General features: G+C 48.2%; 1 protein-coding gene across 3 annotated transcripts in view; it reads right to left on the bottom strand.

Annotated features, from left to right (window-relative positions):
- Positions 1 to 1280: 1280 nt before the first annotated feature.
- Positions 1281 to 26983, bottom strand: part of Rufy1 (RUN and FYVE domain containing 1) — a 43473-nt gene continuing 17770 nt past the window's right edge. For 2 of the 3 annotated variants that reach the window (XM_052196603.1, XM_052196605.1), the window contains exons 8-18: positions 24426 to 24495; positions 21429 to 21530; positions 20087 to 20203; positions 18457 to 18624; positions 15472 to 15569; positions 11967 to 12086; positions 11110 to 11239; positions 7122 to 7216; positions 3999 to 4047; positions 2266 to 2343; positions 1281 to 1937 (exon numbers count right to left, since the gene is read on the bottom strand). In XM_052196603.1, the coding sequence (XP_052052563.1) occupies positions 1794 to 1937; positions 2266 to 2343; positions 3999 to 4047; positions 7122 to 7216; positions 11110 to 11239; positions 11967 to 12086; positions 15472 to 15569; positions 18457 to 18624; positions 20087 to 20203; positions 21429 to 21530; positions 24426 to 24495 (1171 nt within the window). In that variant the 3' untranslated portion in view covers positions 1281 to 1793. The remainder of the gene's footprint in view (positions 1938 to 2265; positions 2344 to 3998; positions 4048 to 7121; positions 7217 to 11109; positions 11240 to 11966; positions 12087 to 15471; positions 15570 to 18456; positions 18625 to 20086; positions 20204 to 21428; positions 21531 to 24425; positions 24496 to 26983) is intronic. The other variant, XM_052196604.1, reaches the window with a different exon arrangement.

The following is a 26983-nucleotide window of genomic DNA, read 5'->3' as shown; positions in this document are numbered from 1 at the left end:
GCTGGAGGTTACAGTTACGTGAACTTTGTGGGAAAATTGGGTCTTGTTTGAGGTTAGAAAATGGGCTCAGGTAGAAAAGGAGTGGTCTCCTTTAGCTGTTTTTTACTTCTCACTGGGTTTAACTGAGCGTGGGAGCTATTCAGGCTTAGTTTTTTAAAGTCTCATGTGCAGTCTTTGCTATAGGACTTGGGGTAAATGGGGGTTGGGGAAGAGTCAGGGACCTAATTCCATCCTCTTGTTTCTCATCTGCAAAACATGGAAAATCTTAAAAGCACCAATACCAGTACTGACTGGAATGGGAGGCAGGAGACAGAGGCTTGGATTGGTTGGGCTGACTGGACAATAAACAGGACAGGAAATTGGTAAGCAGTGAAGGGGTGTCATTTGTGAACAAGGGATTAGGTGTAGAAGGGCGGCAAAGTACAGTCTGGAAGACGGGCTGACTGCCCTGTGGCTAGATGTTATTAATATTTATTCTAACTTTCAGAGTCAGGCCAGCAAGATGGCTGAGTAAAGGTGTTTATTGTCGAGCCTGATGACCTGAGTTTGATCCCTGGATGCCACACGGTAGAGAAAATTAGTAACCTTACATCTGACATGCATCCTGGTACCTTTTTCCCATGTCTGCCCAAAGAAGTCTTGAGAACATTGGCCTTGGGAGGGATATGTGAACTTGTACTGGGTGGGACCATAAGACAGACAGTCTACATGGCCACAGATGTCTGTGTTAGCACTGCAAGTCTCATGTAGCTACATGGTCCTCAACTTCGCCATTGGTGTAGAAGTACTTGAACAGCCAGTTTTCAGTAAATTATTGAGATAACATCTATAAAATAGGCTTTGTATGTTTTGTTGGACATGGTAACACATGCTGGCAATGTACATGGGAGGCAGAGGCAAGAGGAAAGTTCAAGTCTTGGCTACATTTGAATTTGAGACCAGAGCAGGCTATCTGAGACTTTGTCTCAAAACAAAAGATTGTTAGCTGTCTGCTTTTTTGCAAGCTCGGTGGTTTGAGAACTTTCAAGGCGGGCTAAGAGAGGCTGTACTGTGGTCATTATTGGCTCATTTCTATTTGACTGCAATGTAGATGTAACCCCACTTTGAGCCGGGCATCTGTGTAAGTAACTCACTTGGACTTTAGTGACAGGCTTTGGTTCACCTGGGCGGAGCAGCCTGAGTCCAAACAACACTGAGCTGAAGAGCTCAAACCCAGCAGGCCCTCCTCCCCACGCCTTGCTGAATCCTCCACAGGCAAACTGGAGGCCAGCACTTTGTACCAGAGTGAAAAATAAAGAATTTTATTGCAGGGCTGACAGTAGGTGTTGGGAGGGGCATGGTGGCAAATGCTGGATGCTGGAGCAGACAAGGCACACTGACAGACCCACAAGGTTCAAAGCACAGCAGAAATCAAGGTTTCTGTGGGATGTAGGTAGGAAAGAAAGGATTCCGTACTAGTGCAACTGCTGCACAACAGGTTAATCCTTTGAAAAGTGAAAGTGACAGTAGCAAAATCATGAAGATGCACCCATACCTAAGCCAGGATTTAACCGAGGACACAGAAGTGTCTGTCTAGAGGAGCTGGCTGCATACAAACGTCGGCAAAGTGCTCAGCTGCCACTGGGCGCTCTCTTCTGAGGATGACAGCCTGGTGAAAGGTTTATTCTTTCCTTTGATTCTTGGGTCCCTCCAGGTCTCTGGAGACCCCAAGTTTGGCACTGTACCTGAGGCTGTCCTCCACTCTCGAGATGAAGGTCAACAGGCTAAGGACCCTGCTGTTGGGGCTGATGGCTTCAGGACGCTGTGGAGGAGCAGCGCTGCAGGAGCAGGGTATGACAGCTGTCACAAACGCGCACTGGCTTAGGGTAGGAGGGCAGGGCCAGCTCATTGCTAGAGCAGGTGTTGCAGAAAATGTGGCCACAGTTTCGGCAGTGGTGCTAGACGGCAGGACAAAGGCAGTTAAGACTACTGGGGACGTGGGACCTGACACCTATAATACTTTGTAAAGCATGGCTTCTATAAATGGCTAGGTCATAGACCCATATGCTTTTAGACAGCCTCTACTGATTAGGAGGTTTGCCTAAGTTAGTCAAACAACTGGTCCTGGTGCATAGAGAGGGCCGCCAGTGGTATACACAGCAGCTCTACACAGATGCTCGCTGCCCCACCCACGCCAGTCATTACAGAAAGCTGGGTAAGGGCCTCCAGCAGACAAACAGGCAAAGCCAGGCTTTTCCAGGGAACCAAGGAGTGGCTCCTACATACCTTCCTCCGGGAAATGGAGAAGTCCTTCTCACACTGCTTACAATGTGTTGCCTCGTCATCTTTTAACCATGTGTGGCCCTGAGGAAGAAAGAATACCTGAGAACTCCACCTCATGTCTGTCCCTGGTTGGCTGCATCTAACTATCTTGTGACTGTGCTGATTTTTTTTTTCCAGGCCTTGTTGCTTTACCAGACAATTAGAGTCCATTCTCTCATACTGGCTGCAGGTGGAATTCACATGTCCATATAAGGTGCCTGCTCTCAGCATCCTGGTCTCCATCACAGCACAATTTACCCAAGACACTTTCCTGTCCTTTAGTTTGTTTTTGAGACGGTTTCTCTGTGTAGCCCTGGCTGTACTGAAATTTACTGTACAGACCAGGCTGGCTTTGAACTCACAGATCTGACTGCCTCTGGTTCCCAAGTGCTGGGATTAAAAGTGTGGGCCACCATCACCTGGCTCCTTAAGTTCCCTGTAGCTGACTGAGGTCACCACAGGTAAACTCTGGTGCCTACAACCTCACGTCTGGCCTGAGACATGATCTTACGACTAGCTACATTGGCAGGAGGGAGGGCTAACCAGATCTGAGCTAGGCTCAAACAAGTGACATGGACTTCTGCAGAGAGACAATGTGCAGGGGAGGGATGCTCTCAGTCCAGTGACACTCCTCTGCATACCCAGCCCTGGTCCTCAAATGGCTTGGGAAGCAGCTTGGCTACTTTACGTAAATGAAAATGGAGGCTCTGGAAGAGGATGTCTTGCAAGTTTTTACTTGGAAAAACTGTTCTGAAATGTAGTCTCCCTTAGGAATTCTGTAGGTGATCAGAAGGGTAAAGGGCCCTTGACACACCCTTCACTAGAGAAGCAGGCTGCTGGGGTTACCTAGGGTACTCACCCTTACTCAAGAAAGCCCTTCTGGAGCTGTGGGCTGCTACTGTCATGCAAACACTGTATAGGAAGACAGAGACAGGCAGCTCCCCAAAATTACAGTCAAGGTGCTGCACTAAAGAACAGGAGAAGCTGCCGGGCAGTGATGGAGCACGCCTTTAATCCCAGGGCTTGGGAGGCAGAGGCAGGTGGATTTCTGAGTTCAAGGTTAGCCTGGTCTACAGAGTGAGTTCCAGGGCAGCCAGGGTTACACAGAGAAACCCTGTCTCGAAAAAACAAACAAAATAAAATGAACAGGAGAAGCCAGGGACCCACACTCCTCCTGGGCTAGAGGCAGCGGCGGCACCTCCCACCTCTGAAGGAGTCCCTTTCTGCCTTTCAGCTTCTGCTCTGCTGTGGCAACTGAGGCAGGCCCCTCTAGCTGGCACTTTGTGGACATGCAGAACAGAAACGCTGCTGTCTGCTAACTCCTCAAGCACACAGAAGGTCAGAGACAGTCAATAGGCAGAGCGCCTACCGAGAGCTTAGGCTAGGGTCTTAGAAGAACAGCCACCAGCAGTTCAGCCTCCAGCTCATGCCTGTCCGCCTGCAGCACTGCCATCTCAGACATGCCTGTGTACTGTGCTGTCACCACTGTGTGTTTGGGGGGGCGGGGCGCTTTGAGCAGTCTTTATTTTTAATGAGGCAGTCTCACTATGTAACCCTAGCTAGCCTGGAGCTTGCTATGTAGACTAGGCTAGCCTTCAATTCAGTAATTTGTGGCCTTTGCCCCCAGAGTGTTGGGTTTCCAGCACTGCACCCCACTCAGCTGTGACTTTGCTGGCGTATGTGATTTTATCTAGTACCTTCAGTGCCTTATTTACTTCCTTTATGTCTTCCATCTTCAGTTTGGACCTGCAAAAATAAAGATAATTTTTTTTTTCAGCAGTGAAAGATTAAGACACAGCTAATGTACTGACTATGGCTGGGGGTGGGGCTAAGGGTGGGGGTACAGACGGACCCTGAGTATAAGAATGAAACAGGGGTGCTTTGAAAATGACCCCCATTTTTGTGAGGCCCGCAGTTATATTTCATACCCCTGGCTCATGTGCCTGCAAAGCCTGAGTCTATGAAACCTATGAGAAAATTGTCAAGCCCCCAAGGGTCAAAAAAATTGAAGTGGCCGCCCATTATTACAGAATGGTAAATGAGCTCTGGAAGTTTGCAATTCTGGCTTCTCTGTGTAACTATCCCTGCATTTAACGTACTTATGATGCTAAGGCTGGGAAGTACAGGCCTAACTGGCACTCTCAGGAGAGACTTTAATCTCCCAGGCTTCGTGGAGGGTCTCCAGCCCACTGGGCACTCCAGAAGGGGCATGCTGAGAGGTGCCACAGATTCTCCATGCTGGCCATCTGGGGTAACCTTCTGGACCTTTTTTTTTTTTTTTGGTGTGTATGTGTGCTATGTGTATGTGTGCTATGTGTATGTGCTCACACGCCTGTTGGCACATGTCAGATGGGTAAGGATGCGTGATACTGGGTGTTGTCCCTGATCACTTTTCTACTTTACTTCCTGGAGCTCGCTGACTTGGCTAGTTTAGCTAGCCAGCTTGGCCTGGGGGAGAGTTTGCTTACCTGAGAGTTGGGGGTTACCGACCTGCTGCCTGTTTGTGTAGCTGCTGGGATCCAAGCTCCAGTCCTCATACTTACATAGTGAATAAGCGCTTTATCTGATGAGCTATCCTCCCAGTCCCACATGCAGTTAACTTGGTGATCCTTCTGCCTCTACCTCCTTAGCATTTCCTTTTGGCATGTGCTACCACAACTGGCACAGACCTTTTGGGTCCCCTGCCCCGGCTTGGAAGTGCAGGTTGCTGCAGGGACACCATGACTGTAGCACAGTGGCTAGAACCCTTTATTTTTGTTGTTTTTTTGTTTTATTTATTTACTTTTTTTGAGACAGGGTCTTAGGTTCCAGGCTAACATGGAGGTCAATATGTATACCAGAGTAGCCTCAAACTTATAGAGATCTATAAGCCTCTGCCTCCCAAAATGCTGGGACTAACAGTGTCCTCTACCACACCTGGCAATTACCTTCAAGTAATTGGGGACAAGTTAAAAATGACTATGTAGACCAGGCTGGCCTTGAACTCACAGACCTGCCTCTGCCTCCTGTATGCTAGGATTAAAGGTGTGAGCCACTACAGCTAGCCTTGGGCTTTCTTAAAAAGGTGATTAGTCTTAAACGCCTTAGATTGCTAGGTGTTGAAGAGGTAGATTTCTGAGAGATAGGCTGAATTGAGCTAGAGCTTAAAAATAGCCTCAAAACATTCGGAAGGCCTGGCCTTCGCCTCTGATCAGCAGGTAGCCCCTTCTCTGTCAAGCTGTGGAGAAAGGAGAGCAGACTGACTGGACCAGAGGCTGTCCTGGCACGGGCTAGCAGGAAGGGGAGATAAGGTGAAGCGACTACTTGGGCAGTCCTGTCTTGGACTCATGTACACCTAACTTTGGCACAGCCACACAGCACAGCTTTGAGGGACACAGTGACCAAGCATCTCCAGGTAGGATTCCAAAGCTAGCTCAGGTGATAGCACTGAGATAGCCCCAAAGTCAGAAAGCCACATCTTTGAAGACCACTAGGTGTGGCTCTTTGTGTCCATCCATTGTGGGGACAGGCAGAAGGAAACGCCAGGTATAAACCCAGGTGGTCCCTCCAGGCAGCTCCACATCTGCCTCTGGGGAGGGCTCCTGAGTTTGGCACGGGGACAGACACTCGGTTTTGTGTTTGTTCAGGGAGAGTAGGGTGGAGTGGGGAACAGGGCAGAACATGGCAAGTCCCAGGTCAAGAGAAAGCAGCGTGGAGCCCGTAGGGAAGGTTAGGGCTCAGGGTGGGGTGTGGCCCATCAGTAGCCCTGTGCATCTCCAGAAAGATGTTGAGAGAGAATATTGAATGAGCCTTTGCTTGCATCTGAGACAGGACAAAGGCTGAATGTTCTCCTTTCTTGGTAATAGGAGCTCTTCCATTCAGCATGGTGGGGCAAGCTCTAATCCGTATGAGGCCTTTTTTGTTGTTGTTGTTGTTGTTGTTGTTTTGAGACAGGGTTTCTCTGTGTAGCCCCTGGCTGTCCTGGAACTCACTCTGTAGACCAGGCTGGTCTCAAACTCAGAAATCCACCCGCCTCCGCCTCCCAAGTGCTGGGATTACAGGCTTGTGCCACCACTGCCTGGCTGGTATTAGGCTTTAGAAGGAGGACTAGAAGTTCAAGGCTAGCCTGGGCTACATAGTAAGACTGTACCAAACACCAAGGCCTGGGACAAAGCACAGTGACAGAATACATGTCCTGGGGCCAGTCTCTAGTATCACAAGCCTTGGGGCTGGAGAGGTAGATACTCAGTCGTTAGGAGCACTCACTGCTTTTCTTGGGGACCTGAGTTCAGTTCCCAGCACCCATGTCAGGTAGCTCACAATTGCTTGTAACTCCAGCTCTAGGGGACCCAATACCCTTCGGCCTCTGAGGGCATCAGCGCTTCTGAGCATTTACTGCCTCCCCATATTTCAAAATAATAAAAATAAATTCTTTAAGAAACAAAATAGGAGACCTTCCAACATTTCAGACAAAACAAAAGGTTGTGCACGTTCTCATGCTTCTTGGATTTTCTAGCTTTCTCTCATTTGGTTCCCATCTCTAAACTTCTTCTGGTCACACATATCCTGGCTGTATGGGTCACACGTATCCTGGCTGTACGGGTCACAATCCCCCAAGGCTCTGGTCATGTGGGGTGCAAGAAGAACTTTTCTTCTCTTAGCCTGACAGATCCGCTAGGATCTGGTTAAAGGACTAGGAACCACAGAAATGCCTCTTGAGGCCTGACTCCCTGGGAGGTCATCCCGGAACAGCTGAGAGGCCTCCGGGCGGGCTGGCTGGCTCCTCCTGTACTAAGCCCGGAAGGTGCCCAGATCCAGCCTTGCATGTGGGTGGCTCTTACTGGCTAAGGTGCAGTCCCATTTCCTGGAGGGCTTGCTCCTGCTCCTCACAGACCTTACGTAACTCTGCCTTCTCGTCCTGGAGCTCCCGCAGCTCCTGCAATAGACAAGCGACATGTCATACACATTGCATTTTCCTTTGTAAGTGTTTAGGAAGCTCTGTGGTCAGGAGATCAGGATGTCTTGCAAAAGCAAAGAGCAGTTTTGTAGCATGACTATCATCTCTCGTGGATGGATGACTTCACACCAGCTATGGGCAGGGGATACAGTGAGTTTGAGATCAGACTGGGCTACAGGGAATCCTCTCTCTCTCTTTGTTTGGGGGGGGGGGGGGTTCTAGACAGGGTTTCTCTGTGTAGCCCTGGCTGTCCTGGAACTCACTCTGTAGACCAGGCTGGCCTCAAACTCAGAAATCCGCCTGCTTCTGCCTCCCATGTGCTGGGATTAAAGGCATGTGCCACTACTGCCCAGCCTAGGGAATCCTCTCAAACAATTGCAAGTGGCTTTTAGCTAGATACAAGAGTGCAGGACAGGGATGAGATACAGTCAGGCCAGTTAAGAACAGTTACCAGGGCTGAGCATGGTGGCATACACTTTTTACAAATTACTATTTTTAAAAAATTATTTATTTTTTTTAAACATAGTTTTCTATCTGCATGCACACCTACAGGTCAGAAGAGGGCATCAGATCCCTTTACAGATGGTTATGAGGCATCATGTGGCTGCTGGGAAATTAAACTCAGGGCCTCTGGAGGAATAGCCAAGGTTTTTAACTGCTAAGCAACTCACCAGCTCACGGTGGCATATACTTTTAATCCTAGCATTCAGGAGGCAGAGGCAGGTAGAACTTTGAGTATGGACCAGGACAGCCATAGGCTATATAGAGCAACCTTATGTCTAAAAACCAAAAAAAAAAAATAAATAAATTCAGGAGGCAGAGGCAGGTAGAACTTTGAGTATGGACCAGGACAGCCAAGGCTATATAGAGCAACCTTATGTCTAAAAACCAAAAAAAAAAAAATAAATAAATAAATAAATAAAATAAAATAAAAAATAAAATAAAATAAAATAAAATAAAAGGGAGTTGGAGGAGTTTGCAACTCCATAGGAAGAACAACAATATCAACCAACCAGGGATCCTAGGGTCTAAACCACCAACCAAGGAGGATACATGGTGTGACCCATGGCTCCAGCCGAATATGTAGCAGAGGATGGCCTTGTCAGGCCTCAATGGGAGGAGAGACCCTTGGTCCCATGAAGGCTCAATGATTCAGTGTAGGGTAATGTGAGGGCAGGGGAGTCAGAAGTGGGTGGATGGGTGGGGGGGCACACCCTCACAGAAGCAGGAGGAGGGGGGATGCGATGGGGATTTCTGGCAAGGGGGGAATTGGGAAGGGATAATATTTGAAATGTAAATAAATAAAACAGCCAATTAAAAATTATATTTATAAAAAAATGAACAGTTCCTCTGCACTTGTTTGTTTCTGGTTGCACACAGCTCACACCTTTAATCCCAGCACTTAGACACAGAAGCAGGTGGATCTCTGAGATCCAGCCAGCCTGGCCTACACAGTGAGACCCTGACTACATAGCTGCTGTCTTAAAAACCAAACACAGTCACCCCAAGGTACAAGTAAACTTTGCTTGTCTTGAGTGCCTACGGAAGGCGTGGTTTTAGAAACAGTTACCTGGGCTGGATGTGACAGGAGACAGCATTAGGAGCTCAGTGTGCTCCTACCACATACTGAGCTCTAGGTTAGCCTGGGCTACAAGAGGCCTTGTCCCAAAACAAAGTACAAATCACTCCCCCCAACAGCTATCTGGAAAGTATACAGACCAACTTTATACAGAGTCGTCCTGCTTCAAAAGTGGCTTAATTTTTTTTGTTTGTTTTACATTATTTATTTGTGTGTCTGCATGTGAGTGTGCATGGATATGGGCACATGTGTGGATGTCAGAGGATAGCCCTCAGAAGTCTGTTCTCTCCTTTTACCTTGTGGGTTTGGGGATTGAACCTAGGTGGCCAGGCTTAGAAGCAAGCTCCTAGGGGTGGGAGGGAGGACAGGGGAAGAGAAGGGGGCTTACGGGACTTTCGGGGAGTGGGGGGGGGCTAGAAAAGGGGAAATCATTTGAAATGTAAATAAATTATATCGAATAAAAAAAAAAAGAAAAAAAAAAAAGAGAGGAAGACGGTAGCTGATGTTAATCAACATGGCCACAAGTTGTTATATCATAAAGGTTAGAATATTGGGATAGTTTGTATAATCTAGGTGGGCAGCTTTTATCATTATCAATTGGTTCTGAAATTATTGTATTGACATCTTGTGTATTGAGAATTTATTGATATATAAATCTTATTAGTTAACTATAAAAAAAAAAAAAAAGAAGCAAGCTCCTGCAGCTGCTCAGCCACCCTACTGGCTCTAAAGTCTGTTTTATCATCTGTCTGTTTGTCTGTCTGTCTACCCACCCACCTACCCACCCATCCATCCATCCATCCATCCATCCATCCATCCATCCATCTATCCATCCATCCATCCCTCTATTTTGAGACAGGGTTTCTTTGTGTAGCCCTGGCTGTCTTGGAACTCAACTGTGTAGAACACGTTGGCCTCCAATTTAACAGGCCTCTCCTCACAAAGGCTAGGATTAAAGGGTGTGTGCCGCCACAATCCCACTCTAAAGTCTATTTTATAATATCTTTGGAGAAAAAGAAGAAGAAAATCTTTGGGCAATGGATTAGGACACTTTTCACCAAGTCTGACAACTTGACTTTGACCTCTAAGACCCACTTAGTGGAAGGAGAAAACTGATACCCGCAAGCTGTCCTCTGTCACGTGTGCACACGTATGTACATACACGCGATATATGCAATAAAAATGTTTCTAAAAAGATTTTTAATAAAACTCCAACTGCTTTGTATTGACTAGTCCTAGAATTCTTTTCTGCACTAAAGCCACGAACCCTGGATTTGCCAATGTCAAGGTCTTGAGAAGATGAAGGGGCTACGTGTACACCTTTAGTCCCAGGACCGGGGAGTCTGGTCCCAGAAGGCGGCAGGTCTCTGTGAGTGCAAATCCAGGGGATCACACTGAGACCTTGTCTTATAATGAAAGGTTAGCATGACTGCAGGGAGCATGATCTGCCCCTTCACTGGCAGCATTATCAAGTCTGTGGTTATGTATAATTCAAATGCACACTGAAGGTTTTTGAGGTGGATATGTTCAACGACAGACACTTTCTAGGTCCTTTCATGCCCAGATTCCTCCCTCTGCTCTCTGGGGCTGGCCTGCCTCTGAAGCCCCTTCTTTCCCTTCATGGTGTGCTGAGGGTAGTGCACACTTGGCTTTGTTATCCAGGCGGGGTCAGTGGCTTGGAAGCCTGATGCTCAGGATGCGTGGAGCTCTCCAGGAGATCACATTCTAGCAGACAGACAGACTGCAATCAGCTGAGTTTCCTCAGAGGTCTGTTCCTACAACAAGACCATCACTAGGACAACACTCCACTTTTGCTCACAGGATCCAGGACATCCCTGAAAGTGATCTCAGGGACTCCAAGGACTGGCCATGCCAGGAGGAGATGCAGCATGGGATGACCATGGGGTCCGGCTCTGTCTGCATCCTGGGATGACTTGAGCTTTGGGAAAAACAGCTCACTAACCCCTGTGGAGGTCACGTGCACAGATTTTTGCTGACAATGTTGATTTGCTGTCCTGCACTGGCTCTCCACATAGCAGCTGATCCTAAGCCCAGCTGCCAGGGCATCGCCGCTTCCTGCTTCCTTGGCAGTTGGCTTGGCCCTCCCCCAGGCCTCCCCTCTCCTCAGCCTTCGTTCTCACTCTCAGCCTTACTGCCCACTCACACATCTGTCAGGACAGACTCTGTTGGAGTGAAACACTGCCCCACAGAGGCGGGGAGGGACTGGCCTTCATGCAGCCTCTGGAGAGGCCCAGTGCTGAAGGCCAGTGTGTTGGCCATAGGCAGCTCTTACCTTCTTGAGACCTTCCACTTGCTGCAGTTCCATCTGGAGCAGAGAAGAGGTGTCTTTCTCCCGCTGTAGTTCTCTCTGGAGAGCTTGTCTTTGTTCTTTTTCTGACTTCAGTTCTTTCTCTAGACATGAGCTGTTGTTTCCCCAAAAGTGAACTACAGTTAGTTTCAGTGGGAGATTTCCATGGAAGACCCACAATCTACCATACAAGATATGGAGACTCATCTGAACAACCACATGGACATCAAACCTTTTTCTTTCTTTCTGGCTTTTTTTTGGGGGGGGGGGGGCTTTGGTTTTTTCGAGACAGGGTTTCTCTGTATAGCCCCTGGCTGTCCTGGAACTCACTCTGTAGACCAGGCTGGCCTTGAACTCAGAAATCCACCTGCCTCTGCCTCCCAGAGTGCTGGGACATCAAACCTTTTACAGAGAGTGAACCCACGCCGCCAGCTCCTCCTATATGGCTGCCTGAGCCCCCCAAAAGACTAGGAGCTGCCCAGTACATACTTGGCTATGGTGCCAATGAGAGGAAAATACAAGGACCTGAGCAGCAACAAAATTCGGTATCTCTGGCTTCTTACAGTCCACATTCAGTAGACGGGAAGATAGCAAGGGGTGGGGGGACCAAGGTCGGGGGTGAGTTTGGCTGGACTCTGACTCACCCTTCACCAGCCAAGGGGGCTGAGGACACAGCTGGCTCCCAGAGCCGCCTGCCCAGCTCTCATCTGTGAAGCAGGTTTGGGTGTAACAACACCTGACACAACAACACCTGGTGAGGGACTGGCTATCTCCTACTCTTGCTGGAGACAAGGAAGGTAGGAAGCCACCTCCCGGCCCTCTCAAGCTGCCCAAATCCTCACCATTGGTCCTGCAGCTGGGTCAGCTGTAGCTGCAGGGCACTGATCCTCGTGCTGAGCTCCCGCTGTAGCCTGTGGCTCCGTTCTTCGGCTGCCTGCCTGGCCCGTTCTGCCTGCTGCAACCTGGAGGCAATGCCAAGATTCCACACACAGACTCCCTCTTTGTAAGGAAAGCCTCGCCTCTAGTAACTAACAGCGCTCAGCATGAGCTGCAACTCGCCCCTTCCTTCCTCCCTCATTGTTTTTCTTTTCCTTTCTTTTCTTTTGAGATAGCACTTTGTTCTGTAGCTTAGGGACGCCTTGAAGTTGCTACCTAGTTCAGACTGGTTTCAAACTCATGATCTTCCTACCTTAGCCTCAGTGTAGACCATGCACAGCTCAACACCTGACACGGCATTTATATGATGGATGGACGCTGTTCTTTTTCCCTTCCTTTTCCCTTCCTTCCCCTCCCTCCCTCTTCTTTCCCCTCCCTCCCTCCTCTCTCTCTCTCTCTCTCTCTCTCTCTCTCTCTCTCTCTCTCTCTCTCTCTCTCTCTTTCTTTCTTTGGATTTGGTTTACAGAGGCAGGGTTTCTCTGTATAGCCCTGGCTGTCCTGGAACTCACTCTGTAGACCAGGCTGTCTTAGAACTCAGAAATGCGCCTGCCTCTGTTCCCAGAGTGCTGGGATTACAGGCGTGCGCCACCACCGCCCGGCTCCTTTTTTTTTTTTTTGGTTTTCAAGTCAGGATTCCTCTGTGTATCTCTGGGTGTCCTGGAACTCAGACTAGGCTGGCCTTGAACTCAGGAATTCTCCTGCCTCTGCCTGCCAAGTGGCATGTGCATGTGGAGGTTAGAGGACTGCCTGAGGCACCAGTCTTCCCCTTGCTAAGACAGATCCGTATTTGCACAGGGCTTGCTGGTCCATATGCTTCCATGAACTTGGCTTTCTTCACCTCCTATCCTGCCACAGGCGCTCTAATTTTATAGATCTGTGCTACTGCCCACGGCTTCATGGGGGTCCTGGGGATCTGAATTCAGGTCCTTATGCTCTCCCATGGCAAGTCCTGCTAATCACAGAACCATTATCCCCCCACCCCCTCACCCCTGGCTCCATCTGTTTCTAGTTGAATTGTTTGGCTTACTAGGGTTCTTTATATAGTCTACTACAAGTTCACTGTCAGATATTATCTGCAAATTTTCACTAAATTCATAAGAATTCCTTTTAATTCTTTTAACTACCTTTCATAGGATTAATGTTTAAAGTATTATTACATTGCTATTAGTCTTAGGGTTTTATTGCTGTGAAGAGACAGCATGACCAAGGCAACTCTGGTAAGGGTCATTTAATTGGGGCTGGCTTACTGGTTCTAAGGTTCAGTGCATTATCATCATGGCGGGAAGCATGGCAGCATCTAGGCATGCGTGGTGCTGGAGGAGTTAAGAGTTCTACATCTTGTCCAAAGGCAAACAGGAGAAGATTGGCTTCTAGGCAGCTAGGAGAAGGGTATCAAAGCCCACCCCACAGTGATGCCCTTCCTCCAACAAGGACACATTCCTAATGGTGCCACTCTCTGTGCCAAGCATATTCAAACCACCACAATATTTTTTGTTGTTGTTGCTTTTTAAGACAGGGTTTGTCTATGTAGCCTGGGCTGACCTGAAACTCACTCTGTAGACCAGGCTGGCCTTTAACTCAGAGATCCACCTGCCTCTGCCTCCTGAGTGCTGGGATTAAAGACTAGTGACACCTTGTCTAGGAAGTTTAGAATTTTGATAGAATCTAGATTCACCCAGTTTTTCTCTTACAGGCTGTGGTGGTTTGACTAGAAATGGCCCCCATGGGCTCATATTTGTGCTGGGTCATTAGGGAGTGGGACGATCTGGCAGGGATCAGAAGGTGTGGCCTTGTTGGAAGTGTGTCACTGGGAGTGGGCTTCGGGGTTTCCAGTGCTCAAGCCAGGCCCAGCAGGTCTCTCTCTCTCTCTCTCTTCTTGCTGCCTACTGATCCAGTTGTAGAACTCTCTGCTCCTTCTCCAGCACCATGCCTGCCTGCCTGCCCGCCACAATGCTTCCCACCATGCTGATAATGGACTAAACTTCTGAACCTGTAAGCCAGCCCCAGTTAAATGTTTTCCTTTTTAAGAATTGCCATGGTTGGGCTAGAGAGATGGCTCAGATGTTAAGAGCACTGGCTGCTTTTCTAGAGGTTCTGAGTTCAATTCCCAGCAACCACATGGTGGCTCACAACCATCTGTAATGGGATCCAATATCCTCTTGCTGGTGTGTCTGAAGACAGAGACAGTGTACTCACATACATGAAATAAATAATAAATTAAAAAAAAAAAAAGAATTGTCATGGTCATAGTGTCTCTTCACAGCAAAAGAAGCCCTAACTGAGACACAGGCCATGTAGAGTTTCCTGTTTCCCTCTAAAAGACTTGTAGTTTTTAGTTTTACATTGAAACTTACTCTCTTCTTTGAGGCAGCTGTTCTATCATATTAGAGGGTTGAGTCATTGTTTGCAGATGAAGTACCAAATGCTCTGATACTATTTATCCAAAAGACCACCTTTGTTTGGAATCAGCATCTGTTAAAAGTCAGCTGGCTACATCTGTGAAGGTCTGTTTGGGATGCTATCATTTTTTTAAGGTTTACTCTTGTTTAATGTATATGAGTGTTCTATTTGCATGTACATCTGCAGGCCATAAGAGGGCATCAGACCTCATTATAGATGGTTGTGAGCCACCATGTGGGTGCTGGGAATTGAACTAGGGACCTCTGGAAGAGCAGGCAGTGCTCTTAACCACTAAGTCATCTCTCCAGTCCCCATATCTTTGTTTTTGTTTTTGGAGACAGGATTTCTCTGTGTAGCCCTGGCTGTCCTGGAAATCACTCTGTAGACCAGGCTGGCCTCGAACTCAGAAATCTGCCTGCCTCTACCTCCCAAGTGCTGGGATTAAAGGCGATGATATCATTTTTTGATGATATCGTTTTTTAAAAAATTTATTTTATTTGTATGTGTGTGTATGAGAGAGAGATAGAGAGAGAGAGAAAGAGGAGAGAAACTCAGAGAGAGAGAAACAGAGAGAGTGTGAGTTGTGTGTTAGGATCCGCAGAGGCCAGATGATCACATGGAGCTGGAGTTAAGAGTCACTGTGAGCCACCCAGTGTGGGTGCTGGGGTCTTCTGCAAGAAGTACGTGCTCTTAATTGCTGAGCCATCTCCCAGTCCCTGCAACTCTATTCTGATCCACTGCTGAGCTGTGGATATTTGAATGTGACAGTGGTAATCCACTCTGTCTAGTTCTAGATCCTGAGAGGACATTCTGATGGAGTGGCCAAAAACCCGACTGACTGGCTGACTGACTTACCAAGGCTGCTGTGCACCAGTGTTCTCCTTAGGTGGAGGGTAGCCAAAGAAGAACGGTGACCCCAACTTGTCTGTACTTTTCAGTGGGACTCTGTCTCTAGGCCCATGTATGCCCAGAACCTTCTAGAGATGGCATGTCTACCAGGGAAATGATTACCTTTCCTCCATTTGTTTCATGCTGGACATCACTTGAGTGGTTTTTCCTTCAAAAGATGCGATGGCTTCATTCTTCTGCTGTAAACTGCTCTCTGCGCTCTATCAAAGCAAGGAGGGGGAGTTGTAAGCTGCCCACGTCTCCACATTTCTGCACGACATACAGGGTTCACTGCTAACACATAGTCTATGATGCTGGCAAGAGTATTTTATTAATGGCTATCCTTCCCTAGAGCCTGGAAAGACAAACCAGGTCAAGGCTCCAGCTCTGCCAATGGAAGAAGAGCAAAGAGGCAGGGACTGGGGTTGGCTTGATGGAGTTGGTGTGACCTCGGCTTCTGAGCATCCTTATAGCCTGGACACACCTGCCAGGTCATGTGACCCCTTGAAGGTTCTCAAGGGAGGCCTTGTTAGCCTCGGTTTCCAGTCAAGAAAGGAAGGCTCAGAAGAGAAGAGACTGCCTGGGGACTGAAGAGCCAGTCCGAGGCAGGACAATCCCTCAGCCATATCTGTGAGATGCACTGTGTCCCAGTTTTAATCAGAACAGGTACCCAGTACCAGGAAGCAACACTCTAAAGTCACAAAAGACATGCTGTAAAAGGACAGGCTACAGAGAGGCTGCTGTGGAAAGAAGTCCTAAGGAACACAGACGGCACTCTTGGACGGACACTTACACTAAGGAAATCACCGAAGAAAACAAGACAAAACAGCTCACTAATTATAGTTCAGTTCAAAGAAAAAGCTACAGAGGAAATGCAGAGAAGACAGCGTAATACAGGTGAGGACGGCCAGCCTTATCAATAGCACTTCTGACCTCAGTGTGGGGTCCCCACATGATCAACCCTGATGCCACCTGGTATTCTACAACTTAATTCAATTTAGTCTTGCTGGCACCCTGCAGAGTTAATGATGATGCCACAGGTGAAATGCACTCCACAATACTGCCCACTCTCCTCACCTCAGGGGAGGTCCCACAGTCACTACCTGCCTATACCTCTGTTGGCACTGCTGATCAGTAGGACAGACGCCATGGCCAAGATGGGAGTGCTGCACACATGATGCGTTGGCCATGCCAAGGCTGATGTGACAAGCTGGAAAGTTGGTGGCTCTTGCCAGTTATGCAAAGCGGTTGGCATAACCCTGTCACCCAAACTTGGAAGACAGTTACTGCTACCACCAGGAGGTGCCTGGGGGGAGGGGTGAGTGCCAGCAGCTCTCAGTGTTCCTTGCTGCTTGAGCAAGGCTCTGAAGAAGGGCAGAGTCCAGGCCAGAGCCGACTGGTTTGCAGACAGACACACAGCACATCCCGGGGGAGGGCGAGTTGTTCCTGACCCGTCAACAGTGAAGACAAAACACTGCACAGGCATAGAGCACATCCCTGTAACCCGAGCACTTGGGAGGCAGAGGCAAGCCTGGTCTACATACAGAGTTCCGGTACAGTCAGCCCTGTAAATCAGCTTCTGCAGGCTGGAGGAATGATCACTGGCAGAGAGCACTTGCCTAGGATGCATGCAGCCCCATGCTGTGAAAATCAGACCCCAGCTTCCTCTATGTAAGTCTAGGATTTTGGATGATCAGTTATTTAATGAAACAGAGAGACCCAGACACAGGTGTAGACTCAGACCATGGCACAGTCATGCAAAGCAGTGATCAAGAAGTACATTCACTGAACTTGGAAGGAAAATGAGCAGAACCTGTGACAGAGGTGACAGCACTGCCAATGAGCCAAGAATCTGCTATGACAAATACTTAGGAGTATGGTTCCTATTACAAATGCCAGGCTGGCAAACTGACACCAGCAAGAGGCTGGCCACCAAAGCTGTTTATCTTCAAGAACAGACACACTCCCCGAACTCCTTCAAAATGTGGCCAAGGATGGTGGTGGCCCTCGGGTGACACAAAAGTCCTTTCAGAAGCAGAAACAAAGCCCACTGTTCGGGACTGTGGTCCTGGCAGTTCCTACTCAGACAGTGTGCTTGTCTCTTTTCCAAGTTGGTCCTCCACACTGCTTGCTCTGTTTCTACCTCATCATCATAGGCTGTAACGGGTGAATGTGAGCTGGACAGCGGCTGGAGAGCTACTGGCCGTCAGCCAGAGTCTGTGGCCTTTGAGGAGGATGCAGGGTGTGGATGTATTTCCCAGAAGCTTTCTTGGGGCTAACTATAGACAGCCGATTACGTGCCCACCAACAAATATTCTCTCTTTCACCAGGCTGCAGCCCAGGAAAGATGGAGTTCCTAGAGCCCTGCAGCTCCAATGATCAGCATTCCCACGGAGCATGCCCGAGCGATGTGTACAGCCCCCATCTCGCCTGGAGGCGGGACGTGTCTGGCTGGCTCTCGACGGCTTCCTTTCCTTTTCCCTCTCAGAGGCATGAGCACAAAGCTGTCTAGGTCTCTGAGTGACCGCCAAAAGCAAGGTGTGCAGTGCTCACCCTGTTACAGAGACACTCCCTGCTCACAGGCATTCTAGTGGATGATAGGAGCACTTTTCCCTAACACACACTATTATGTCTCCATATGAGCCAAAACCTGAAAAAAAATGTAAAATCTTAAAACAGACGGTTTGCCGAGAGGTTCCAGTACCCATACTGGGCAGCTCCCAAGTGCTCTAAGGAATCGGAGGTATCTGGCTTCCTCAGGTACTTGCACACATGTGTGCATGCACTCACACAGGCACACGTGTACACACATACATAAAGATAAACCTTCAAAAATAAATGTACACAGCAAACACAGCAGAAGCACACTTCTAACCCCAGCATTCAGAAGGCAGAGGCAAGTGGAACTCTGAGTTTGAGGTTAGCCTGGTCTATATTGTGAGTTCCAAAGCAGTCAGAGCTACCAGTGAGAACCTGTCTCAAACAAAGAAACCAAAATTCTACAATAACATGGAGGCTTGTCTGCACACTGTGGGGAGGAAGACAGCACTGGAGGGCATCAGTGTGAGTGTGTGTGTGTGTGTGTGCAGACCTAAGGCCAGCTCTCACCTGAACTTTGTGAAACATCTGTAAGTTAATAGCTTTGACCTCCTCCAGCTGCTGGCGGAGGGCGGCCAGTGTGTCCTGCTTCTCATGGGTGTCTTTCTCCAGAAGCTTCATGGCGATCTCCATCTCTGTCTTCATTCCAATCTGTAACTCCAGCTCCTTTTCGAGTTCCTTTAAAGACATGTACAAGGAGAAGCAAAGGTGGAGAAAGGCCTGATGGGATTCATTCATTCATTCATTCTCTCCTCCCTCCCTTTCTCCTTTCCTGTTCCCTCCCACACCCTCCTTCCCTTTCCTCCTTTCTTCCTCTCTTTTCCCTCTTCTTAGCTTGGCGAGTGTGTGTAACCTAGGCTGGCCTTTAACTCATAATCCTCCTGCCTCAGCTATTGAGTTATTAGGAGTGCACCACCACCACACCTGGCACACCTGGCTCTTTGTCAAAGCTGGCTCTGTGTCAAGTCAATGTTGGGGTGATCTTTTTGTGCACCATGCAAAGGTTGTCTTTGTATTATTCAAATGCTGGTTGATGTGCTGCAGAGATCTGATTGCATGCATGCTGCTGCATCATATCTTATACACTCTAACACCTTCCGATTGGTTTGATAAAGAGCTGGTGGCCTACAGCAGAGTAGGAGAGAATGGGCAGGGCTTCCAGTAAAGATAGGGGCCCTGGGAAAGAGCCAGGCTCAGGTAGATATTGAGGTGGTAACAAGCCACGTGGCAGAATGTAAATAAATACAAATGGGTTAACTTAAGTTCTAAGAGCTAGTTGGGAGCTAGCCTAAGCTAAGGCTGAGCTTTCATAATAAAAAGTTTCCATGTCAGAGCTGGAGAGATGGCTCAGCGGTTAAGGGCACTGGCTGCTCTTCCAGAGGTTCTGAGTTCAATCTCTGGAAACCACATGGTAGCTCACAACCATCTATAATGGGATCCAGTGCCCTCTTTTGGTGTGTCTGAAGAGAGCAACAGTGTACTCACATACACTAAATAAATAAATCTTAAAAAACAAAGTCTCCGTGTCATTACTTGGGAAGCTGGTGGGCTGAGACAATCTGGAGATATTTGGCCTTCATCGTTGGGTGACACACACTGACTTGGCAACATGAGTCTAGAGTTCTAGAAGCCAGGTTGTCTCAAACTAGGAAACAGAACCCATGGTCTGCAGGATTGTGGAGCTTGTGGCTGAGTACCAGGAGACCACAGGGAGCAAGAGTACAGTTTCTGAATACTTTGGACTTTATCCTAGAACAGGTACCGCCATTCTGAAATGGCTTTTTCTGTCCTGGGTACCTCAGGACACAGTATCCCATATGCACTGGCATCCAGGAAGCCAAGACAAGAAAGCACATGGGAGAACTAGGCTCGAAAGGAACTGCGGCTACCAATGCATAGCGTGGAAACACGTGGGCCTGAGCCTGTGATGGAGGAGCCAGAACTGGTCTCACAGCAAACAGCAGCCTCCAGAGGAGAATCAGACAATGGGACCAAACACAAATGATGACACAAAACTGCAGAGTAGACACGAGCTAAAAAGAGCAATTTCCGGCCAGCAGGTGTGAGCATGCATGCGGAGTGTAGCCAGGTTTCCTCTGGAGGGCAGTTGACAGACTCTTCCTAAGGCCTCGGGTCTCACCAGTCGGACTTTCTTCTCCTCCTTCAGCTGTTTCCACACATCGCTGTACATTTCATCCAGGCCCTGCCGGGTCTGCTTATACGTCTCCAGTTCAACTTTGGTGTCCTGTTTTGTTATCTGAATGAAACAAGAACACCAAGAATGACTCACTCTTGGAAAGTGAACTAGTGACAATACATTTCAAACTACGTCACTTCCTTAACAATAAAAAGACAATTTTATACCTTTGAAACATGATGGATCTTAAAGATGTAATAACCGGAAAGACAAAGGATGCCAGCAGGCCAATAAATGTTGTGTGACTGTGCAACAGTGTCTTACCACCTTAGGCAGGACTTGAACTTGTGATCCTCCTGCTTCTGCCTCTTTAGTGATCGACTTGTGGGTATACTACCACATGTGGATTTTTAAACGAGTTAAACGGTGTAACAGTTTTGTTAATTTTCTTTACCACAGGACAATGATTCCTGGTGGGAAAGTCTCCCATCGACCCATCACACTGCATTTCCTGCCATTCCCACCTAGCACTGTGGCGACTCAGACCTGATCTCTACCTGCAAGCCACCAGGTGAGGCAGAGCTGCCACCTCGTACCTCACAGATGCCAGGGCATCTGCAGTGCAGGAGGAATGAAGTGCTCGAATGGTGCAGAAGGCAGGCTGTGCCCAGGGACGGAATGTGATCCGCATGTCGTGTGAGTGACACGCGTGGGGACAGCAGCGAGAGGTACTTTCTGGTCACACAAGACACCCTTTCTTCACTCTGGAGACCGGGGCAGTTAAATCGCAGCTGGCCCTGCTCTTGGAGGCTCGGCACAGCTTGCTCAGCCACCAGGCTGTGGGAGTGGTGAAAACAGCTCTCCGCACAGCGCAGGCTCGGCGTTTCCTCTCCAGGAAAGCCAGATGGCCACCGTTCCCCGGGTCATCTAGAGAGGTTTAAAGCATCCCAAAGGACACGTGCAGGTGATCTGTGACTGCCAGGACATTTTATACAAGAGATTCAATATTCTTATTCTTTTTTTTTTCCTTCTGTAGTCCTGGCTGTCCTGGAACTCACTCTGTAGACCAGGCTGGCCTCGAACTCAGAAATCTGCCTACCTCTGCCTCCCCTAGTGCTGGGATTAAAGGTGTGTGCTACCACTGCCCGTAGAGACTCAATATTCTTAGTCTCGAATCTTTCCCCCACGATGCCAAGGGTCAGTTACAAACTTGAAACTAATGATGTGTATCTGTGTCTGGGTGTGTGTGTGTATGTGCGCGCGCGCGGGGGTGGGGGGGGTGGGGGAGGAGGGAGAGAGAGAGAGAGAATAAAAAGACAGCCAGGTTGTCAGGTCAGCCGCTCACCTCCACGCTCTTCTCGCTTCTTTCTCGGATTAGTTCGTTCTGTTCTCTCAGCTGCTGCTGTTCCTCTTGTAGGGAACAAATTCGGTCTGTCGCAGCTGAAAGCTGATTAAGAAAGATTTCTTACCTTTTTTTTTTTTTAACATCAAAATCAATCTTGCTACCCATGTTAAGAACTGACACTTAGCTTCTGCACAATTTACGATGCTCCTTAACGCCTTGTATTTTATTTCCTTGCTTTAAACAGGAAACATGTGGTTCAAACTTCCAGAGATACCTATGTAGTAAAACTTTTGTCGCACCCACCCCATCCTGGCTTTCTGTACCCTCCCCAATTTTTCCCCCACATTGCAAAATCAGTTTCTTAATGCGTCACATGAGTGAAAATTTATGTACATACACATCCAAATTATCCACTACTACAGAAGCACCAAACAGAAATCTGCCATTACTCAAACATTTAGAATAGCTTTTAATGACTTGAGAAATTCTTATACCAACAGGGGGACATGTTTTATGGTACACTCTCATTGGTAATTTAAAAAAAAAAAATCAAGGAAGCCCCAAATGTGTAAAATGAGGACTATTTATGCTATGAGAGGCAAAGGGATCTCAGCGTGCTTTCTTGTTATTTGGGATGGGGTCTCACTGTGTAGCTATTGGCTGGCCTGGAACACCCAGAGATGCGCTTGCCTCCGTCTTGTTTGTTGTTGCATGTGTGTACACAGCCTTGCCTGTGCATGCACATGTACACAACCTTCCCTGTGCATGCGCCTGTGAATGCCAGAGGCCGACAGTGGGGGTCTTCTCCAGGGTTCAACCTTAGTTTTTGAGGCAGGGTCCCTCACTGAGCCTGGAGTGTGCTGCACTGGCTAGGCCTCCTGGCCTGGCAAGCCCACGGAGCTGCCTGGCCCTGTTCCCAGCACTGGGGGGTCAGGTGCGTACATTTGTGTGGAGCTTTGACTGAAGGGCTGGAGACGCCACGTCAGCTCCTCACGCTATGGAGCAAACGTTTCCGACTGAGCCATCTCCTAGATCTCATCTTCAGTTTCTCGATAAGCAGAAACATATTTTATTGTCAAGGGAGATTAAAGACTTTGGAGGAAAGAATCAAACTTAAGTCAGAAATAGGCCCCAGAGGAACCGTTCCTCTCCTGAGATGTGTCATCATGGCTTAATGGAAGGATAGTTGGATTCATTCATGAATGTGTCTAGTAAGCGATTATCATGGGAGGCAAAGGGGATGGGACAGCACAGATCCCAGACCCCCTTAGTCCAGCTCCAGGCTCCAGCTTGCAGAAGAGGAGGAGGGAGGAGCAAGCTATCTTGTTCATTTTTCCTCAGTGGAGAGATCTTGAGACACTGAACTGCCCTCTAAAACCCTTCAGAGTTCTCCTAAGACCCCAGACTGACGTTTCTCAACAACTGCTGTGCCTGAGAAAGACAGCCTAAGGCCCCGGAGGTGTCAGTTGTCAAACGGGAAGAAGCAGGTGACAGCCATCAGCTATTTCCGTTCCTCTGCGAAGGTTTCTCTAAAGCAGGTCTTTCCCACAGTCTATGGAGGAGCACCCCACTGTTGAGTCTCAAGAGTGCAATCAGATCTCCAGCCCAAGCCTGCTGCCTGCCTAGGAGCGCTGCCTTGTTCTGAAGTCAAGCCTCAAGCCCTCCCTCTCCCAGTGCACCTTCAGGAGTATTTATACCACAATAAGCTGGCTTGATTTCTACAACACAATTATAAATTCCATGTATCACCCAACTTGGAGACATTAGAATGAGGCTTAAGTGGCTGGAGAGATGGCTTAGAGGTTAAGAGCACTGACTGCTCTTTAAAAGGTCCTGAGTTCAAACCCCAGCAACCACATGGTATCTCACAACCATCTACAAGGTGATCTGATCCCTTCTTCTGGTATGTCTGAAGGCAGCTACAGTGTTCTCATAAATTAATAAAAATAAAAAATTAAATTAAAAAAAAGAATGAGGCTTAAAGACCTACCTATCTCTGAGAGGCTCCAAGGCCTGCCTACCAAGCAAGGCATGTGGACTAACTGCAGTGGCGCCTCACACGACAGTCCCCTGGGAATACTGTCTCTGGTGGGTGTGTCCTTCAGTTCACACAGTCCTGAGCCCCTCCCCGGAAACCCCCTAAGGAGAGCAGCCTACAGTGAGCCTTGGTGGGTCCTTCACTTACAGACCCTCCCAGCCTGCTGCATCCTGCCTCCACACTTCGGGATGCCCCTTCTCAAAGCTCTCCTCCTTCCGACTACCTGTGGAAAGTCTCAAGGCTGAGCAACCCCCCTCCTGCTAACAGGAGACAAGATGTATCCAGCAGGGAGATTGCCGGGCAGCGGGCAGCAAGCCTTCTTCCTCGGCCTCAGCCCTCCTTCTTCCTGTCCTTTCAGTCTCTCTCTCTTCCTAGTGAGAAAGCAGAGAAAGACCACACTGTGGGGAGACTGGATCTGTGCTCCTGAGAGGCCAAAGCAGAAGGGGTGGGCTGGGGTGCCTCCGGGGTGGCCTGTGTTCTCTGGGGCAGCAGGGATGCATGTGACACTACAGCAAAGGTGGGTAGAGAAGAAAACTCCCCTTTCACAGCCACCCGATGGTGCTCTGCCCTGAGGTGATATGACCGAGCTTACGGGGAGCTGCCCCAAGATCAGCCTCAGTGTCTCCCTACACAGGTGGACCACAGATGCTCTGTCTCCTGTGCAGTTCCACAGGAGGCGTGCTCCCCTCCCAGTGAGATGCTCTGGTCAGATGCACCAACTATCCCGCCTCTTTCTCTCTCTTTTTCCTTCTTATGCAATGTATGGAAGCCAGGGCCTTGTGCACACTCTTTACTTTGAGACAGGGTCTCCTTAAGTGGTTCAGGCTGGTTTTGAACTCATTCTATAGCCCTGGCAGCTTTGAACGTGCAACCTTCTTGGCTCAGCCTCCTAAGTAGCTGGGATGACAGGCCCAGCTTAAACCTTGGGTCACTCTTTTGTTTAGGCTAAAGTTACCAACCTCTTCTTGAAGCTTTGAGTTCGTCTTTTCCAAGCCATCTATTTTGGTCTGAAGGTCCCCAACTGTGCAGCTGTAGAGAATAAATGCAGGGGTTAGCAGAAACTTAAAACAGTGGACTGATTGTCTTACCAATTGGTGGGAGAAGGGACAGTCCTGACTTAGTGCATGAAAGGAAAGGCATGGGGCTTCTCAGAACTTGGAGGTAGAAACTCTCAATGTGTGTGAATATTAAAATATTGTCAGCCTGAAGTGCTGGTACATACCTTTTGGTTTTGTTTTTGGATTTGGTTTTTTTAGAGACAGGGTTTCTCTGTATAGCCCTGGCTGTACTAGAACTCACTTTGTAGACCAGGCTGGCCTTGAACTCAGAAATCCGCCTGCCTCTGCCTCCCAGGGTGCTGGGATTACAGGCGTGCGCCACCACCGCCAGGCTTCATTTGTCAATAAATCTTATCTTCCAAATAAAGAAAATATTTCCCTCCACTTTAACAGATGATGAGAATCAGAAATACATTGGCATTTATATTAGGACTTTTAAAATAGAAAAATTAAATTACATTTATTTACTTATTTGGCAGGGGTCATTTGCCACAGGGCAGCTGTAGAGCTCAGAGGACAACACATGGGAGCTGTTTCTCTCCTTCTACCACGTGGGGCCCAGAGGCCAGGCTCAGTTTATTTTATTTTATTGTTATTTTGAGATATGGTCTCTATATGTATCCCTGGTTGACCTGGAGCTCACTACGTAGATCAGGCAAGGCTAGCCTCGAACTCGAGAGACCTGCCTCCCAAGGGTTTGGGAACTGAAAGTGTGTGCTGCCATACCCTGCCAAGACCACCATCAGGCTTGGAAGCAGGAGCCTTTTCTTGCTGAACAATCTTGCCAGGTGTGTGTGTGTGTGTGTGTGTGTGTTTAGGCCAGAAGTTGCCACTGGGTATCTTAATTTGTTTTTATATCTTTAAAAAGACTTATTTGTATGCACGTGGGTGTTTTGCTGGTATGTTTCCATGCGCCTAGAAGCTACGGAGGCCAGGAGAGGGCGTCAGAGCTTCCGTCAGAGCTTCCGGTCCTGGAGTGCAGACGGTTGTGATCTGCTATGCAGGTGCTGAGCCAAACCCAGGGCCTTTGCAAGAGCAGGAACTGCTTGTGACCACTGAGACCTCTCCAGCCCTGTTCCCCTAACCTTTGGGACAAGGTCTCTCACTGGATAGTTCTAATTGGCTAGAATGGTTAGCTACTAAGTTCTAGGGATTTCCCATTTCCTTGTCCCCAGGCTGAGGTCACAGAAGTACACAGCAATGCTCAGCCTTTTATGTGGGTACCGGAGCGCAGAACTCAGGTCTGTGCAGTAAGTTCCTCACACACTGAGCCATCTCCCCAGCTGCGAGACAGGTTTTTAATTTTTATTTATTTATTTTACTGCATACATGTATGTTTCCTGCATATATATTTGTACTACATGTATGCCTGCTGCCTGCAGAACTCAGGAGAGGGTGTTAGATCCCCTAGAACTAGAGTTACAGATGGTTATGAGCTAGCATATAGATGCTGAGAATTGAACATGTTAGGAAGTATAGTCAGTGCTCTTAACTGCTGAACCATCTGTCCAGTCCTGTAAAGTTAATTTTTAAATCCTATTTACACTTTGATACATTTTTGGAAATTTCTTTTTAAAAATTAACTTATTAATTTTTATTTAGTCTTTTAAAAAACAAGGTCTCTTTATTATGTATCTCTGTCTGCCCTGGAACTTGCTAGGTAGACCAGGATGGTCCTGAACGCACAGATCCACCTGCCTCTTCATTGCAAGTGCTAGGATTAAAGCCTTGCACCAACACACCCAGCCTAGCTTTACTGTTTATGTGTATGAATGTTTGCCTGCATGGATATACGCGCTCCACATATGTGCGGTGTCCACAGAAGTCAGGCGGTGTTGGATCCCCCGGAGCTGGGGTTATGAGCTACCACGTGGGGACTCTGCAAGAGCAACAATTGCTCTCAACCACTTAGCCATTCCTTCAGCCACTTCTGTAATATTTTAAACAACTTTATACTGAAAACATATGAAAAAATGTAAAGATCCTGTAAACAGGGAATAGTAGGTTTGATGACAGCAACAAGGCCACTGATTTGGCTGAAGAAGGACAGGAGCTTACGTTTCTGGACTAGGTGTCACACCATCTTTGCTGAAAGCATTTACGTCACTTAAGCATCAGCTCCGCCCCCCACAGTTGGAGAGGCAGATCTCTTCACTGTCAATGCTCACGGTGAGGCACAAGCACTTGGTTAAGGGACTCAGCGCACACACCTATCCCGTCCCTCCCTCCCACGCCCTTTCACTTTCTTTTTCTTTTTTCTTTCGGTGATACAGCTGAAATCTAGGGCTTCTCTGAATCACAACCCGGACTTCCTTTCCCACCCCTAAATTTAAGACTTCATTTTGAGCCAGGCTTGAGGCTCACACCTTTAACCCCGAGGCTGGAGAAGCAAAGGCTGGTGAGTCTCCTATTCACCCGTGTGTGTGTGTGTGTGTGTGTGTGTGTGTGTGTGTGTGTGT

This window comes from Apodemus sylvaticus, chromosome 10, assembly GCF_947179515.1.
Source record: "Apodemus sylvaticus chromosome 10, mApoSyl1.1, whole genome shotgun sequence".
Lineage (NCBI taxonomy): Eukaryota > Metazoa > Chordata > Mammalia > Rodentia > Muridae > Apodemus > Apodemus sylvaticus.
This window is presented reverse-complemented; position numbering and strand designations above follow the sequence as displayed.